The sequence below is a fragment of the Staurois parvus genome, unplaced genomic scaffold (genome assembly GCF_062004578.1).
Source record: "Staurois parvus isolate SC_StPar_1 unplaced genomic scaffold, SC_StPar_1.0 ptg000634l, whole genome shotgun sequence".
NCBI classification, from domain to species: Eukaryota; Metazoa; Chordata; class Amphibia; order Anura; family Ranidae; genus Staurois; species Staurois parvus.
The window spans coordinates 5,632,175-5,651,277 of record NW_028318430.1 but is presented as its reverse complement, the minus strand read 5'-3'; the positions used below and the strand labels follow the sequence as shown (position 1 = coordinate 5,651,277).

General features: G+C 41.7%; 1 protein-coding gene across 1 annotated transcript in view; it reads left to right on the top strand.

Moving 5' to 3' along the window:
* The first annotated feature begins 957 nt into the window (after positions 1 to 957).
* Positions 958 to 19,103, top strand: part of NIPA1 (NIPA magnesium transporter 1) — a 29,283-nt gene continuing 11,137 nt past the window's right edge. The window contains exons 1-4 of the mRNA XM_089693503.1: positions 958 to 1,200; positions 7,937 to 7,984; positions 12,413 to 12,503; positions 16,325 to 16,485. Of these exons, the coding sequence (XP_089549629.1) occupies positions 1,083 to 1,200; positions 7,937 to 7,984; positions 12,413 to 12,503; positions 16,325 to 16,485 (418 nt within the window). The 5' untranslated portion in view covers positions 958 to 1,082. The remainder of the gene's footprint in view (positions 1,201 to 7,936; positions 7,985 to 12,412; positions 12,504 to 16,324; positions 16,486 to 19,103) is intronic.

Below are 19,103 nucleotides of genomic sequence, written 5' to 3'. Positions count from 1 at the left end.
ATTAATAAAAGTGATTAAAAATAAATAAATAAAGGGACAGTGTAAAAATATAAGAAACACCCACACCGCTATTAGTGGCCTTGGCTGTCAATCACCGGCTTCCAGCCGGTGATTCCCCGAAGGCACCCGGAGATCGCCGAGTATCACTGACGGGGGAGAGACCTGTATGTAAACAATACAGATCTCTCCGTCAGCTCTTGCACACTGCTTTGTATAGCAGAGCAATACAAAGCAATGTGCTTACACAGTGAAACACACACAGCTCAGTTAAACAGCACACAGTTAACCCTTTGATCGCCCCAGATGTTATTCCCTTCCTGCTCAGTGTCAGTGCTTTTCAATAGCACTGATCACTGTATGAGTGTCACTGGGGATGTCAGTGACAGTCAGTACCCCCCCCCGTGTCAGAATGCCCGCCACAGTCCCGCAGTCCTGCTATAAAGTCATTACTAGTATAACTTTTGTATTTAAATATCAGCATACTGTATATACTGCCAACTTTCATGTAAACCAATTAATTTACACGTATTGGGATTTTTAGGCAAGATATGTAGCAGAATACATTTTGGCCTAAATGTATGATGAAATTTGATTTTTTAATTTTTTTTTACTGGACATGTTTAATAGCAAAAAGTCAAAAATATTGTTATTTTTCTCAAAATTGTTGGGCTTTTTTTGTTTATAGTGCAAAAAAATTTGGGTGCAGTGCTGCATGACCGCGCAATTGTCAGTTAAAATAACGCAGCGTCGTATCGCACGAAAATGGACTGGTCAGGAAGGGGGGTAAATCTTCTGGAGTGCAAGTAGATAAAGTGCTTGGTATTCTGCTTGGTATTCAAGTGGTTAAGGAATGCAAATACAGGGCATCCAAATCCATTTTAGCACTTTGTTTTCTGAACAATAAAGTTTATACAGAGACAAAAAAAAAAAAAGAGCAGTTCATCTCCCTGCACCGCGCTGCTCAGTTGTGCTGGAGTTTGTGGAGCTCGGAGTCAGCCGGCAGCACGGCTCGTCATTCCGGAAGGAGATTGACACGGAGAGTATGACCAGGCTGCCGGCCGAGGACTGACACCACACCGGGGATGTACACGGAGGCTGAGCTGCCCCTGCTGGGGCTGAGTGTGGCGGTCTTCTCCAGTCTGCTCAATGGCTCCACGTTTGTGCTGCAGAAGAAAGGCATCCTTAGAGCCCGCACCAGAGGTAAAGGAGAGAGGGAGGGAGGGCAGAGTGCCAGCTACAGGACACATGTGACTACTGCACCCTGGGAGCGCTGTTGGCTACCATAGACTGGTGCAGTCATGCTTGTTCCCTGCAGCATCACAACTCCTGATGTCATTGACAGGACAGGGGACAAAGGTGCCTGTGCTTCTAGAATCCCAAGTTATTGATAAGGACACAATTGCAGGCATGTCATTGAGAGTCATGTGAGAGGAAGGGCATGCTCACATCATCTGCCTGGATCAACGCAAACAATTGTTATGTCTGTGCCCTGTTCACACCATGCAGCATGATTTTACACACAGCGTCATGGCGCCACACACCGCACAGACTCCAGTGTCCTCTTGTGACTTGTCGATAAAGTAAAAAAAAAAAGTAAATGGTGCAATGCTTTGTAACAACACATCACCCATATGCAGTGCAATAGCTCATTTTATTTTTTTTCTGGTATTTACCACCATTTTCATAGCACCCAGCTCATTTTATTTTTTTTCTGGTATTTACCACCATTTTCATAGCACCCAGCGATCAGTCCATTGCAGCCATTCAAAACTAGGGTTCCTCTAGAATTAGAGTGATTGTAAAGGCAGATTTAAATAACAAAACAAACAAACAAACATGGTATACTCACCTGCTGTGTGTATTGGTTTTACACTTGGCGGCCTTGATTCTCCTCTTCTTTGGTCCCCGTTGGCATTCCTGGTCCCTCCTTACTGCTAGCAGCTTGCTGTAAGGGCACTCGAGCAGGCTCGCTCCTGAGACGCTGCTCTGTGTGTCCATTCACACGCAGACGCGACTCAGCCCCCCCCTTCCGCTCTCTCCTCATTGGCTCACTGGTTGTGATTGGCAGTAACTGGAACCAATGTCCCAGCCAATGAAGAGGGAGAGACCCAGGACAGTCAAAGCTCTCGTGCACATCACTGGAACAAGATGGGGCTCAGGTAAGTACTGGAGGCGCTGCTGCACACAGAGGATTTTTTAAAAAAACCTTGATCCTTTACAACCATATCTGCCCTGGTTCACACTAATGCGATGCAGCACATCGCATGTGATTCGCACAGGAACTGCACCGCATTCCTGTGCAAATCAGATGTGATGTCTGTGTGGTGCAGTTTGAGCCATACATTTTGTATGGCTCAAATCGCATTGCATCCACACCAAAAAGGAGCAGGACCTTTTTTTTCCCCGCATCTGATTCGCATCGCGTGGGTGTTCACACCCACGCGATGCGAATTCTGGTATTTGCACTGCATTTTACGATCTGTTTCAGGGTGTCGTTAATTTAACATTGACACCCATATTAAATCGCATGGATGCCGTCCCATTGCAGTGCGGGAAATGCACAGGATTCACTGCGTTTGCCTGTACCGCATTAGTGTGAACCAGGGCTAAAGTGCAAATAAACTCCATGATACTTACTTTTTCTTCAGCGGTTCAACGTCCCTCGCCGGGGCCAGCGTCTCCTACCTGGCTTCTTCTGGGTGCTGGGCTGTCTTCATCAGCTGGCGTAAAATGATGTCACTTCTGCGGATGTGCAGGAGTTCAGTCATCCCAGCATGAATGCTGAAGTGTAATTCTAATTTTCTATTGTGGGACTTTAAGTCTGTTTTAAGCCAGCCATAGGCAGCCCAAAATTTGGTCAGTCACTGCTGAACTAGCTGCATTTCAGTCTGACTACAGGTGAAACTCGAAAAATTAGAATATGGTGCAAAAGTTAATTTATTTCAGTAATGCAACTTAAAAGGTGAAACTAATATATGAGAGAGACTCATTACATGCAAAGCAAGATAGTTCAAGCTGTGATTTCTCATAATTGTGATGATTATGGCTTACAGCTCATGAAAACCCCAAATCCACAATCTCAGAAAATGAGAATATTGTGAAAAGGTGCAATATTCTAGGCTCAAAGTGTCCCACTCTAATCAGCTAATTAAGCCATAACACCTGCAAAGGGTTCCTGAGTTTTTAAATGGTCTCTCAGTCTGGTTCAGTAGGAATCACAATCATGGGAAAGACTGCTGACCTGACAGTTGTGCAGAAAACATCAATGACACCCTCCATAAGGAGGGAAAGCCTCAAAAGGTAATTGCAAAAGAAGTTGGATGTTCCCAAAGTGCTGTATCAAAGCACATTAATAGAATGTTATGTGGAAGGGAAAAGTGTGGAAGAAAAAGGTGCACAAGCAGCAGGGATGACCGCAGCCTGGAGAGGCTTGTCAGGAAAAGGCCATTCAAAAGAGTTGGGGAATTTCACAAGGAGTGGACTGAGGCTGGAGTCAGTGCATCAAGAGCCACCACACACAGTCGGATCCTGGACATGGGCTTCAAATGTCGTATTCCTCTTGTCAAGCCGTTCCTGAACAAACAACGTCAGAAGCGTCTTACCTGGGCTAAAGAAAAACAGACCTGGTCTGTTGCTCAGTGTTCCAAAGTCCTCTTTTCTGATGAGAGCAACTTTTGCATCTCATTTTGAAACCAAGGACCCAGAGTATGGAGGAAGAATGGAGAGGCACACACTGCAAGATGCTTGAAGTCCAGTGTGAAGTTTCCACAGTCTGTGTTGATTTGGGGAGCCATGTTATCTGCTGGTGCTGGTCCACTGTGCTTCATTAAGTCCAGGGTCAATGCAGCCGTCTACCAGGAGATTTTGGAGCACTTCATGCTTCCTTCTGCCGACGAGCTTTATGGGGATGCTGACTTCATTTTCCAGCAGGACTTGGCACCTGCCCACACTGCCAAAAGCACCAAAACCTGGTTCAATGACCATGGGATTACTGTGCTTGATTGGCCAGCAAACTCGCCTGACCTGAACCCCATAGAGAATCTGAGGCATTGCCAAGAGAAGATGAGAGACATGAGACCGAACAATGCAGAAGAGCTGAAGGCCGCTATTGAAGCATCCTGGTCTTCCATAACACCTCAGCAGTGCCACAGGCTGATAGCTTCCATGCCACGCCGCATTGAGGCAGTAATTGCTGCAAAAGGGGCCCAAACCAAGTACTGAGTACATATGTATGCTTATACTTTTCAGAGGTCCGATATTGTTCTATGTACAATCCTTGTTTTATTGATTGCATGTAATATTCTAATTTTCTTAGATTGTGGATTTGGGGTTTTCATGAGCTGCAAGCCATAATCATCACAATTATGACAAATCACGCTTTGAACTACCTTGCTTTGTATGTAATGAGTCTCTCTCATATATTAGTTTCACCTTTTAAGTTGCATTACTGAAATAAATGAACTTTTGCACCATATTCTAATTTTTTGAGTTTCACCTGTATATGTGCAGCTGTCCCTGCTTGATAGACTTTGTTCCTTTGATCAACTTCTGCCAAAAGACATTCTTGAAAACCGTCCTCAATTAGCGGCTGCACCTGCTGATCAGTGTATTCTGACAGCTTCCTACTGGCTGAAAAAGACAAACTGACTGTCTATGCTTTAGTTAGCAGTTTCTCATGCTGTGGCTGATTGACCTGCTATCTGATGGTTGCCTGCATAATCCTGGCTCCAATGCAGCTTGGCAGAGCCAGCAGCCTGACATGATCATGTTACCTGTCTGTAAATCCTTGACATTAAAAATAGGCAGTTAGGTTTGCTTTTTTTAACGTCTCTCAACTGCCCGTTAATGCCACTTACAATTGTTAAAACAAGGAGCAGATGGAGGTGTACACAAGGCAGCGTTCGCATTGGCTTGTATTGCAGTAAGGCAAAAAATCACCCTGCCTGCAGAGTTTGATCGGGGATGGTGCTTTGCAGCCGCCATCATTAACTTCTATTGAAATGCATCATACGTGTGCCTATGGTGTTTCCAGTGCGTTTAAGTCATGGGTGCAAAGCCTCCGAAGCGACCATTTCCCATTTTGGCATTATCAAAAAAACCAAAAAACTCACAAGGCCTTTGAGGAGCATCACTTGACAAGGCTTGAACACCTGTGCAGTGAATCAGCATTTAACATGCATTAAAAGCTGCTTTGAATATCAGTGCCTTTGTGAACTTTTCATAAGGCTACATTCACAATAGCCTGCCAAATAAAATGCAGTGTTTTACAATGCTGGCTAGTTCAGTGCCAGCTCCAGCTGGGAGCAGAGCAAATTTTTTTTTTTTTTTTCCTTAACTGTTAAATAGTAACACTTCATTCATGCCATTTCACAATGGCCTGGTATGGTCATGCAGGTGCCATCCAGTGCTGTGAAAGACAGTTGTTTTCTAGTGACCTGTGTTTATCCAGTATCCTTGCATTTTGTAATGAAAGGCACTGTTTACATATTTTTGTCTTTTCTTTTTTTTTTTTTGTTACTTTATTGGATGTGTTCACACTAAAACAGTGCAGGAAACCCGAGATCCCTGCACATTTCCCACACTGCATTCAAATCACACTGAAGTTGTAATCTGCAGTGGGTGTCAATGTTAAGTTAATGAGACCGCAAACGCAGCTTGCAAACACAGTGCGTTTGCCTGTTCCAGATCGCATGGTATTAGTGTACTATGTGATCTGGTTAGGGCACTTTTCTAAAAGTAATGCATGCACTACTTTGGTGCAATGCATTGCAGTTTGAGCCTGTTCAAAATGAATGTGGTCAAATTGCACCGCATTGAATCAGATGTGAATTTCACAGGAATGTGCTGCATATTTCTGTGCGATTTATAGGCAATTCATAGTGTGAACCTAGCCTTCAGGTCTCTGCAGTGCCATTCAGCGTGCTGCAAAAAATACCTGCATTTTTCCATTATGCACTGCAACACAGCTCAGACCAGTTTTGGTGTGAATGGGGCACTGAGAAAAGAATTGTTTACTATGTGACCTTGCAGTGACTGCCATTGATCCAGTGCAGAAAAATGCTAATCACCACAGTATGGTTACTTTTAGAGATGTGTGGCAAGATTGCCTCATCTGTGAAAAATGATTTGTATTCAGAAGGTGTTTGACAAGGGGTGAGGAAGCAATATGTTACCTCCTCATGGTGTGTTTTAACCCTATAAATGGTGCTCAACTGCAGCCACTTGGGGAATGCGGTAAACAGCAATTCTCTTCACACATGCGACATATCATCGCAAACATTAGTGAGCATAATCATTCTATCATTCACAGTTAACTCTAAAGTGATGCGCTATTAAAGTGTCATCTTGGGGCAGTTTTTTTCCATTTCACTGATGCATGCAAATTTAAGGCTTAACATGTCTGGAATCTTTTTACTGGAATCAAAACTAAATGGTATGTTTTACCAAATGGGTATTATATAGCGTGTGCTGAAATTAATTTTAGTGTAAATTTTTTTGCAAAAAATATGCAGCGGATAAGCAACTACGCAAATATTATTCAGCATAAAGAGATCACAACTACCATTATTATTATTATACAGGATTTATATAGCACCAACACACAATTGTATTCTACAGGGCCTCTGCTTTCAGAAAAGATATAATAGTTTGGTGATTTTAGGTCATTTTCTAACATAAATTAGTTGATTAAGTTTTTAGTTGTATCGGTGCGATACTAAGCAATTGCAAAAGTACTGGCACTCATCCAAATGCTCTGCTACCTTTGTTTTGCGATTTTAGCCCATACAAAATGAATGGGCTCAAATCGCACTGCAAAGTTTTGTGTGTAGTTTGAAGTGAAATCACGTTACTTCAGCTGAAGTAGCGATGCGATTTCTGTCCAAATCACATGCGGTTTCCCTGCAGGTGTGGTGCGATTTGCAGTGTGATTTGAGACATTCATTTTGTATGGCTTAAATTGCACTGCAAATCCCACTGCACCCTCAGGGAAACTACGTGTGATTTGGACAGGAATCGCACTGCTACTTAAGCTGAAGTAGAGCAATTTCAGTTCAAATTACATGCGATTCTTTGCAGTGCGATTTGAGCCGATTCATTTTGTATGGAATCAGTTCACACCGCAAAGCTATCAGCAGTTGGTATCGGTGAGTACTTGAGCGCAAGTATAGGTACTTCAACTCATCCATTAAAAAAAACGTATTGGTGCAACCCTACAGTTGCAAGAAAAAGTATGTGAACCCCTTGGGATTACGTGGAGTTTTGCATGAATTGGGCTTAAAATGTGCTCTGAACGTCATTGAAGTCACAACAATAGAAGAACACAGTCTGCTGAACATAATACTACACAAACATTAGATGTTGCCATGGTTTAATTGCACATAACATGTAAACATTCACAGTGCAGGGAGGAAAAAGTATGTGAACCTTTGGACTTAATAACTGGTTGACCCTCCTTTGGCAGCAATAACCTCAACCAAACGTTTCCTGTAGTTGCAGATCAGACCTGCACAACGATCTGGAGTCATTTTGGACCACTCCTCTTCACAAAACTGTTTCAGTGTAGCAATATTCTTGGGATGTCTGGTGTGAATCGCTCTCATCTACATTCATGCAATGGCTGCAAGGCATTTCTTAAGATAGGTTTTATGAATTGTAATGCCTGTATAATGTTTGTTAAAACAACTACTTGTAGATTCCATCGGAAGTCTGTATAACAGGGTGACAACAAAGCAGTACAATTGGGAGCCAAGAACAGAACATTGTCACCCTACAACAGGAGGTGCCTGAACATTTTTTCATATTAAAGTTCATATGACATTTTAGTTATTGGATATACATATATTTTAAAGTCTGTTCTGAAAGCATATTTAAATCCTAACTGAATGACAGCACTGTGTATCATAAAAAGGTGTCATGTGTTCCACATTTATTGTAGGTGCATCTTACCTCACAGACTTTATATGGTGGATCGGCACTATTACAAGTAAGTGACAATCATGTTTGTTGTTTAAATGTATTATTTAGAGAATTACATGTATCTGAACTATCATTCATGAGATTGTTGATATATTCAGTAAGAAAAGGTAAGCATTTAAAGTGATTGTAATAAACATGTTATACTTGCCTTCTTTGTGCAATACATTTGCACAGAGTGGCCCTGAACTTTCTCTTCTGGGGTCTGCTCGCACTGCATTCTGGCATAAACTGGCCCTCACAGTTGTGGATGAATACAAAGATACATTGTATTAGTGGTCATCTAGCAGAAGGAGGGAGTTTGTTGCCAAATGTTACATTTAAGACATTATTTACAAAGGAGAATCCAACAGAGCACAATAAGTTAATACTCATTCGATCCATTCCGAACCTTCCACCACCCAGACCTCTAAACTAAATGAAGTAAAACAATGGTTACCAGGACCAATTGTGAGGGTGTATCTCCCAAGTGGGAATACACACAGCAATTAAAGTGGAACTTTAGCTAAAATAATATGCAGAAGAGGCATGCTTTGTCTTTTCTGCATTAAAGTTACTTACCTGCCTCTCCGCCGCTGTACAGTGAGCCACACATGCGCAGCTTGCTGTACAAATTTGGCAATGCCGAATCTGACTGAACTCCCACTCTTGTGCGCCTGGCCAATGACAGTGGTGGGCAACCAAGACCCGGAAGCCAGGCACTCAAAAATGTCAGTGGATGGGAAGGGAGCAGAGGGACGCTGCATCACTGGAACTAAGGTGAGTATAGTTCTGCTTTTAAAACCTGGCATGGTTTTTAACCCTTCTAATTTCTATCCTAAAATAAAAAAGGTTGGCTGTATGTACACTTTAATATTCTTACATTGTTGAGGTAATTGAACACGTTGGAACCCTTGATATGTCTAACCTACACTTATACCTAGTAAAAGAGTGTTTTATAAATGATCCATGTGACGCCAAATCATGTACACGTACATCATTTAGCATTAACTGGTTGTACCAGGATGATGCCTGCAGGCATCATCTGGGTGTCCCCCTTTTTTTTTTTTTTTTTTTTAAGCTAGTGGATGGCTTTTATGTAAAAGTCATCCTAGTGGCTAGTTAGCTGCTGGATGAATTTTACAGGTGGCGGGGGGAGGGTCACCTGGGTCACCCCCCCGGCTGGTGCCTCTCTGGGCTCTACTGTCCCACTGGCAAGCCCAGAATGAAAGCCAGTGCTTACACCGGCTTACCACAGAGATTGCCAAGGATCAGAATGTCCCTGGTAATCTCTATGGTATAGGAAACCTGAAGTAACAAGTTTTTTCAGTTTCCGGGAAGTAAACAGCAATTTTTAAATATGAAAAGCATCTGGACACACCAGTCTTGGTGTGATGAGATGGTTTTAGGGCAGTGGAGAGATTGAGGGTCTATTAGATAAAGAGTACATGTCACTGCCTATTGCTGTCACAATGGATGTGACAGCAATAAAAGTGATTTAAAAAAATTTAAGAAACAGTGTAAAAAATAAAAAAACGTGTTTTTATAGCACCCCTGCCCCCTCCCCCGTGTTTGCACGCAAAGATAAACGCACATGTTGGTCCCGCACGCATATGTAAACGGTGATTGCACACACATATGAGGTATTGCCAGAGCAAAAGCAGTAATTCTAGCACCAGGCCTCTGTAACTCTAAACTGGTAACCTGTAAAGGCTTCCAAAATGTTGTCTATGGTGACGTTGCCATTCCATGAGCATGCAAAATTAGAAAAGATGGTTTATTTGTTTGCAATAAATGTCATTAAGTATTTTTTCGAAAACATTTGTATTCAGAAAACTGCTGTGCAAATACCGTGTGACATAAAAAGTTGCAAAACCCACCAATTTATTCTCTAGGGCCTCTGCTAAAAAATACGTTTGAAGGTTCTAAGTAATTTTCTAGAAAATAATACTCATTTTTACTTATAACTAAAAAGGGTCAGAAAAAGGTCTGGTCTCCAAGTGGTTATTCTCTTACAGCCAGCCATACCCATATATGTGGCCTCTCAGCCAGTGGACCTTAGCACCGAGAGGCTACATGTATGCATACCAAAATGTAGACAATGCTGTGCCAGGAACGCATGCCATACACACTCCCGGCACAGTTACTGGCAGGTTAAAGGAAAGCTGCCAATCTCTGTTTGCAATCGGGAGCTTTTTGATCATGTGACCACTGTGACAGCTAATCACGGCGGTCACATGAGCGAAATAAAAATAAACTTGCGCCACAGAAAAAATATATAAACTTCAATCCAAATTTAAATGCTGCTGTTCAAAAAAGGAAGAAACCAATCAAATATAAATATAAACAATTTTTGTGCTGTGGAGTGTTTATATTTACATGAGCGAAATGCCGTTCTCCAACTCACGGCATCTGGAACCTCTTAAAGGTCTGGGATGCACCAGTGGGAAGGGGTTAAACAGCTTTGATCCACTTTCTTTGGGACTGATTTCTGAATGTTGAAATGTCTTTCTTTTACTCCTTTTCTCTATTCAAGGGGAGGTAAAAAAAACAGGGGTGGGCTGTACAGTGACTAAATACTGTGATAGCCAATCACAAGTTATCAATGTGATCGGGAACATCATGGTTCCCAAGCATTCGTTTGAGACCTGTAGCAGAGCGCTGTCAGCACAGACACAGTAGTACATATAAGTAGCCCCTGGATAAAGACCCACTTCCATGAGGTCACATATATGCTCGGCAGGAAGGATTTAAACTTAAATAGAGATAAATGGGCTGCTGTTAACCTCCAACTAAAACATGTTAGTTGCCTGGCAGTGATGCTAACCTGGTTTCAATGCGTTCCGAGTCACTAATCTATATCAAAAGTTCAGATTACACACTTGGTTCAGGACTTTGACACAGAAAGTTCTGAGGTCAGAGACAGCTAGAAGGATAACAATGCCAACCTGTATATTTTCTATATAACAGATGACCTGTAAATGCTTTTTACTATGTTCCACCAGTCTAGGCTTTTCTAAGCCTTTACATACCTGTACACTCTGCCTATGCAGTGAGGGTAGAGATTGATTTTCATATTTAACTGAATAGGACAGTATTCCAGTTACATATTTGCAGGTGGGAAAACAGTACATTTGACCCATTTATATGGATTGTTCATGGTACTTTCATATTGTAGATGTTTAAATATCACTTAAAGCATAGCAATGGTCAAAATTTAAAATCACATGAAAATGTCCACATTGAAATTCAATTATTTCTAGCCTACTCCTTTTAATCTAAACAAACTGGAAGTTTGTAAACTTACTTTATGATGCTCCCCACACATTTACTTTTTTTAATTCCTTGACACATGTTCACTATGCCCCGTGTGTCACAGAATTCACAGAGCCTGCCTTCCTAACTACAGAGGGAAAGAGTTTCAGAATGTGGAGCCAGTACAGAAATCATTGATTGCAGGTAGCAAGGTACCGTTGAAGTAGTGTAGTCATTATAAATTGAAACTAAACCACAGAGAAAAAGCTGCAAAGCATGAAGGGAATCCAGGAACTTGTGCAATGAGATGGTTACCATACAGGTAGCACTCACAATATGAAAGCTTTTTTAGGGAAGCATATATTGAATTGTCAAAAATTACTACTGTTTGTATTGCTATTAAAATGTTGATATTATGAAATAAGTGTATGCTGTGAGCATAGATTTCACTTAAAGTAGAACCATAGGCAAAGCTATAGGGAGGATCATAGCCCCTGTCAGATTTTTTTTTCACCATCTGTGTCCCATTGCAGAGATTTCACTTCCTGTCCCATAGCCAAACAGAAAGTGAGAGAAAATCCCTGCAAATTAAGGGAAATTCTTGGGGACCCCCAGGTCACCATAACTAGTGTCCCCATTGGAAGATATCTCCTCTATTCCTTTTCTGAGGACAATCCAGAATATGGGGTTTTCTTTTACTTTCACTTTCAATGATAATGGTAAATAGTACAATCCGAAGGTGGATCTCCTTGACCGGGGGCTCAGACAGCAATAAAAACTGACAGGTGTTCTATCTCCACTCTATCCAAAACTGAAAAAAAGTTTTGCCTTTAGTTATACTTTAAGGCCTCTTTCACATGGATGATCTAAACCGTTCCGCCTATCAGTTTTTCAGGCGGTCCTGATCAAATGGTACATTAGATCAGTGGGTGTAAAGTTTTACACCCTACCGCCCATAGAGCAGAGCGGGCTGTGTCAGTGTCCAAACTGACCTGATACAGGTCTGTCATCTGCCCGCTCTGCTCTGACCAGCAGAGGATCAGGGGACAGATTTCCTGCTGAGCAAAGTGGATTCCGCCCTGTGTGAATCCTTAAACCTACTGTGAATCCCAGACGTGTTACTTGGAGTAAATGTTTCATGTGTTAACTTCAGTTTCCTGTGGCTCAGCTATATAGATTTCTGATAGTCTTACTTTTTTGGCAGTGGCTTTGGGGCAGATTGGAAATTTCCTAGCATATACTGCTGCACCAGCTGTGCTTGTGACTCCTCTGGGTGCCCTGGGCATCCCGTTTGGGTAGGTAACGCACTATATTGTATATATTTATGGCAAATAACAAATATATTAGGCATCATTTATCTTGTAAAATAGCTGTGTATATGTAAGTGAAACAAAAAAGCTATTTGAATAAAGTATCTCCTAATAAAGCAGTTGTAATTGACATTATCCAACTCCTGAAAATACTGTATTTGAGCAAATTCCATATGACTCAGACTTACAAGGATGTGTTGCTAACCTGATAGATGCAGTACATTCTACCCTGCATTTGAAAGATCATCCTAGTGTGTTAGGTCTAGGGTCTTTTAGAGCTGTTACAGCTGCAAAGACCTTCCCAATACATTCAGTAATTAAATACCTCTCTGTGATGATTGGAAGCAACCTATAATATTATAGGACCCTCTTAAAAATGTGAAGGAGCTTGTAAGTGGTCTCTTCCCTTCTGTATACTCCAGTCATACATATGACCAAGCATACTGCCAAACAGGTTGATGGTATTTTTACCTTTAGGGATTTCACTAACAAATCCCATACTTAAGTCTCAGTTTGAGTTAACTCAAATGACTCTCCATCCTCCTATTGGTGGTGAATTGGACCTGTAAAACCATTTCACTATGGATCAAATCCCTTAATGCTGACCCCTCCGTCACAAAGATTTGTGAAAGCTTGGGTTTTGGACTAATGGCTTGAAACATAGAGGATATGCTCAAAGAACATCTGATTTACTTGCCCTTTAAGGAGACACGTCTCCTTGGACCTGCTCTTTACAATGTTCGTTTTTATGCTACTGGTGGTTGGACTGTGTGCCTGCCTCATCTCAGGAGATCTGTGGATTGGGAGGAGAAACCCAAACCCTTATTTACTACTGCAGTACCTTGTAGGTCACTAGAGTCTACCTCACGCTCAAGCCACAGATCTCAAAGCCAGAAGTCCTCTCTCATCTGCCTGTCCTTCTAAATGAAGGTTTGTCTCCTCTTTTGCAAGTGAAAACCTGTTTGCTCATCCTATTGGGTCCCTTTGCACAGTACTTTAACTCTTCACAATTTGGATGCTCAGGCATCTCCTTCAGCCAGCCCTCCTCACCCTTCAGGTATTACTGCACCCCATTGAGCTCTTTCTCAGGATTGTTTGGGTTCCCCTAATCCTGAGATCTCAGATTCATACTCTGGTAGACACATATCCTTGGAAAAGTTATTTCACTTAAATTTGCACTCTTTTTTTCCATCACATGTGATTGCATACCTTGTGATAATGCTCCTCAGCCCTGTCCCTGTCTTGAGGGACCTCTTGACCTATATGGTTTGACAAGTATGAGTCCTTACTGCTCCATTCCATAATAAGGACCTGACTCCTCAGTGTCTTCCAGCAGGTCTGGGTGCCTTTTCTTGGCATCCCCATTGTGGAACACAGATTCAATTTCCTGGACTTTTTCAGATTGTGCAAAGCTAAGGGCCCTGTGTGTGATATTTGTCTAGATCTGCCTTATCAACTATCCAATGCTAGTAATCTTGGGTCATGTTTGAGCAGGATTGCCCAGTTCAAATGCTGGCAAAAAAAATCCACTCCCTTGGCCCTTTTCTGGCATGTAGAAGATTTCTTCCTTTTCACCCCTTTGGGGTTTATGGCATTGTTATGAAATTCTTGTTTAGCATGTCTCCCTTTTCATACAGTTTCTTAAGCCTTTTCAGTCTGCCTGTTAGGGAGTATGGAATTTAGGCAAGGCACCAAGCTGGTCTCCTAGTACCATGAATTTCTGAGTGCGTTTTACCAGACTCTGGCCATGGTGGGGATGGTCCCCCACCCTAGGAGGACTCACCTAATGGATGTATCCTAGTGACTACTCCTTGAGTCTGATTCTTTGGAACAAACAGTTCCTGAGTCGTCAAAGTTTCCTTTTGTCGGTCCTTTGATCTGATCTCTGCTGGACTTCGTGTAGAGGTTTCAGTTTTATGACCTCCAAAAAGATTGAGAACTCCCCCTGCAACAGACCTAGTCAAGATACTGTCTTTTGAATGCCCTCTTTTGGTGAGTCCCACTTTAAATTGTTTCTTCCTGGCAAGGAATTGTCCATCGCTGGAAGGTTTTGTACTCCCCTGAAGGATTAGCAAGCAGGACACTCTGTTACCCTGCTGCAGATTTTCCCCAAGTATAATAGCCTAGAGGCCTTGAAGGCCTGATTACTGAAAGATAAATCCTTCTCTGACCAGGCTACGGTGTTTCCTGAAAGTCTCCCTAGATTTCTTTCACTTTCCTGTTAACTGTCAGCTGAATAATCCCAGTGTTAGTACTAGGATTCCTACCCCTCACTTGACAGCAGATGATCCAGGGGTAGGATGGACAATTCATAGAATCGTATATTTATTTTTTTTACAGGTACTTATATGATGCCATCAATTTTTGCAGAGCTTTACATTTTTATTACACGTTCACCCGTAAGGAGTGTAAAATCTAAGATCTCTAACTCACATGCATACATACACATACTAGCGCCAGTTTATTCAGGAGACAATCAAACTACCAGCATGTCTCTGGAGTGTGCCACACAGGCACAGGGAGAACATGCAAACTCCGAGCAAACCTTTGCTAGGGCCCTCCCCTAGTGCACACTCTTTTACACACAGCCACTTCATGAGTTTTGAAAAGGGACCTCTTCTCCTTTTGGAGAAGGTTTTTTCCTTTTTTTTTTTTCTTTTTTTTTTTTTTCCTTCAGACGCTTGTATTGAGATTTAACTGCTTACTGCTCAATATGTCTAGCAGTTTCTGGATCTGTAACCTTCAGTTTTTACCTAGGAGACTGTAGTCGGACCCCACTATGTGGGGCTGGCCTGTAATGTCTGCTTTGTGCACTGGATCCTGTATTAGGTGCTCACCTAGGAACATTGTTGCAACAATTGTAGTTGGCCTCAAAGTGCTATACAGATCCAGGGCCATGGTCATGGGCCTCCATTTCTATAGTTACCACACCCTGAATACCCCCTTTGGGGTATGACCACCGTGACGAGCAAAGTCTGGACCTGTAATGGACCCAGCAACATGAATAAGATAAGACAAGGTTTTCCTGTTATTTGGACCGTTCCTGGCTATAAACAACCCACAGTGCTTAGCACACAAAGTATGCAAAGTACATAGGTACAGGATCGGGGAGCTATTCACTTTTTATTGTGTTACTCAGTTGTACTTTGTTGGCACCATAAATATTTGTACTTGGTTTTAAATTTGGCAGTCTTTTCCCATCATGACTTGTCTCAGGCTGGTGTTGTGCATGTTTACTGCACTTCCTAAAACATTCTGCTACAGAGACAGCCAAGGAACATGCTCAGCACATGTGTTATAGAAGCTCGCAATGGCTAATGGCTCCAACGGCTTTCAGCTAAGCCCATGAAAGGGAGTAGAGAAGACCAGCAGACGGGCACAGCACTGGTTTGATACAGGACTCAGGTAAGTATTGGAGGGAGGGGGGTATTTTTTTGTTTTTTTTTTACCTTAGTGCAGAGAATTCAGTAAGGTAAAAAGTTTTACCACATTATTGAATGATAAAGAAAATAAGATTTTTGTACTTACTGTAAAATATTTTAGGTTTATTGAAGGATATTGGTCCCAACCCTCTGTTTATTTGGCCCTATGTACTTCTTGTTTGGAAAATTGAAGCATCCTGGGTAGAAGTACAACACTTTCTTTTTTCTGTTTGCCAGTGTCCCAACCTCCTGTAGCCAGCAGTATTCTTGAGTTCCTTTTTGAGCCTCAAGAAAAAGCAATCAGCATATTGTTTTCCTTATTTATTATTCTTTTACTTTCTGCTATCTCTAGTTTACTGTTTATTCTTCTTTTCTATTTCAAAGGTCTCTCTTAGCCTCATATGTACTGAAAGAAAGGCTCAACTTCTTGGGTAAACTGGGATGTCTACTCAGCTGTGTGGGCTCTGTCATTCTGATTATTCACTCTCCTAAGTCTGGTAATATTTTGTCTCGAGCTGAGTTTGAAGAGAAGCTTTCTAACCCAGGTATACAATTTACTATGTCTATCACATCTGACAGAGTGATTTGTGTTGGTTGATGGTTGAAAATTGAAAACCGTATAACAAGTGGGTTATAACTAAACTACACTATGATGTGTAGTTGATGATGCAGTCAGCAGAGCTTCTGCTCATTTACTAAGCTCTGTAAGTGCAGTTGTTCCAGAGCTTCGTAAATGAGCAGAAGCTCTGCTGACTTCCATCATCCAATCATGTGCAAGCAAAAATGCTGTTTTTGTTATTTTCCTTACATGTGATTGGGTATTCTTGGCAAAAGGAAGCTTTACCTAATTTACTAAGCTCTGGAGTAACTGCACTTGCAGAGTGCACAGTCTATTTACCTTTAGTAAATCAAACCCATAGATGGCCAACTCCACCCTTTTTTGCAAAAAAAGCTATCCACTGCAGTGCTTCTTCTCCACCACTATATGTCAGTCTCATGGGTTGAGTAATACCCAGTGTTATTCAAAACATTTATTGTAAGCCCAGGTCATTGTGAACACACCCATTGTGGGACTATCATCATTTTGGCCTGGGCTCACATGCCAAAGTGCCATGTTGTTTAGCCAGAAGACTGGAGGGTCTTAATCCTAGTCTGCTGACCTTTGATGTCATTGGACCAGCAAAAAGACTGCAAAAAAAAGTATTATGTTTTTTTCCTTTTTAAAAAAAAATAAAAATAAAAGTGGTGTGGTTGCTTCTGGCAGGGATGGAGGAAAAAGTGCAATTGGGCTTTAATAAAAAGCTTATTTAATAAAAAAAAATCCAGCTGTCTCAAATGCGAGCCATTTTCCTTCATTTGGCTTCTGAGTATGCTGCAGATATACACTTGGATTGTCTATAAATTGGAATGTAATGAAAATAATTTTAATAAGGATTATCAAGAGTAATGACTTATAAAAGTAAGAGTTAATGACTAAAAAAAGTAAGAATAATTGTATAGGAAAAATAATGAATAATAGCCTTGTCTGTTGAAAAGATTTCTGGCTCTGTACTAAACAATCATTTTGCCCGCACATACAGCATTTAAGAAATCTAAAGCAAACCAACATACCAAATTCTTATGGATATGGATGAGTCAGAGCAACTGAGCCATAAATGTATGGAAAAAAAATCCAGCTTTCAAGTAAGGACTCATGTTTGGGAAAACTCTTCTGAACGATCGAAACTGACTGCTGGAAAACGTAGCTTAAAAAAAGTCAGTTAACCGCGTTTGCATACCGCGTTTAGCCATGTTTACACACGTTTGCATTTAGAACCATTTTTAAAAGATAACCTCAGGAGACCTTCCCAAATGCCCAGAATGCACTGAAAAATAATAAATTCACTAAAAAAAGGCTACTACAATACTGCATGAGTTATTTTATCAAGTCATGCGGCATTTTAGTAGTGAAAAGCATGCATCATGATTCCCACTGACAGCTGAATGTAAAAGAATTGCCGGCAATTAAAAAATAATTTAAAAACCGCGTGGGGTCCCCTCTCCATCCATACCCAGCCCTTCGTGATTGATGTTGGATCTACTTCGGAGGACATTCTTTTATTAAAGGACTTGTCAAAGAATGACTCCTGTCTTTTTTCACACTACAGCTTTTTTTTTTTTTAGTTTTTTTTGTGAATGGGCAGTGGTACCGTGTATCCCATACTCATTCACTTGGGAGGGCAGGATCCGGGGGCCCCCTTGCTAAAGGGGGTCTCCAGATTCCCATAAGCCCCCCGCCCGCAGACCCCACAACCACAGCCCAGGGTTGTGGGGAAGAGGCCCTTGTCCCCATCAACATGGGGACAAGGTGCTTTGGGGGGGAGCTCCCCCTACCCCAAAGCACCCCCCAATGTTGAGGGCATGTGGCCTGGAATGGTTCGCGCCCCCCCCCCCTCTTTCCTGTACTGCCGGGCTGCATGCTTGGATAAGGGTCTGGTATGGATTTTGGGGGGAACCCCACGCCATTTTTTTTTTTTTTTTTTTTTTTTTTTTTTAATTGTGGCGTGGGGCTTCCCCTCAAAATCTATACCACATGGGAGGGAGGACCCCATGCTGTTTTTTTTAATAATTATTTTTTTAATTGCCGGCAATTCTTTCTTCTACATTCAGCTGTCAGTGGGGAACCCCGCTGACAGCCGAAACATGATGCATGCTTTTCACTACCAAAATTCCTCATCACTTGATAAAATAACTCGTGGTATTTTAGTAGCGTTTTTAGTGGATTCAATGGTTTTTTTTTTTAAATGCTATGCGGTATCTTACCGCATACTCGGGTGCGGACGGATACCACTTGTGCCTTGGATATGGACCTGTCAAAAAACGCTTCTAAACGCAAACGCTTATAAATGCGGTTAACTACGTTTACATGCATTTACAAGTGTTTGGCATTTGAAACGCCGGTAAAATCTACTCGTGAACGCAATTTTGCTGCGTTCAAAAAAACAACTGTAAACTCAACTGCCTGTAAATGACTTTAAACGACTATGTGCACGTGGACACATAGGAAAACATTAGGGAGAGTTCAGGGGCTGCTGAAAAAAAAATGCAGAAAAGCTCCTGAATGTCAGTTTATCAGCTGCAGTGTACATGAGCCCTAAGTGTCAAAAGTCCACAGTCCAGGAAA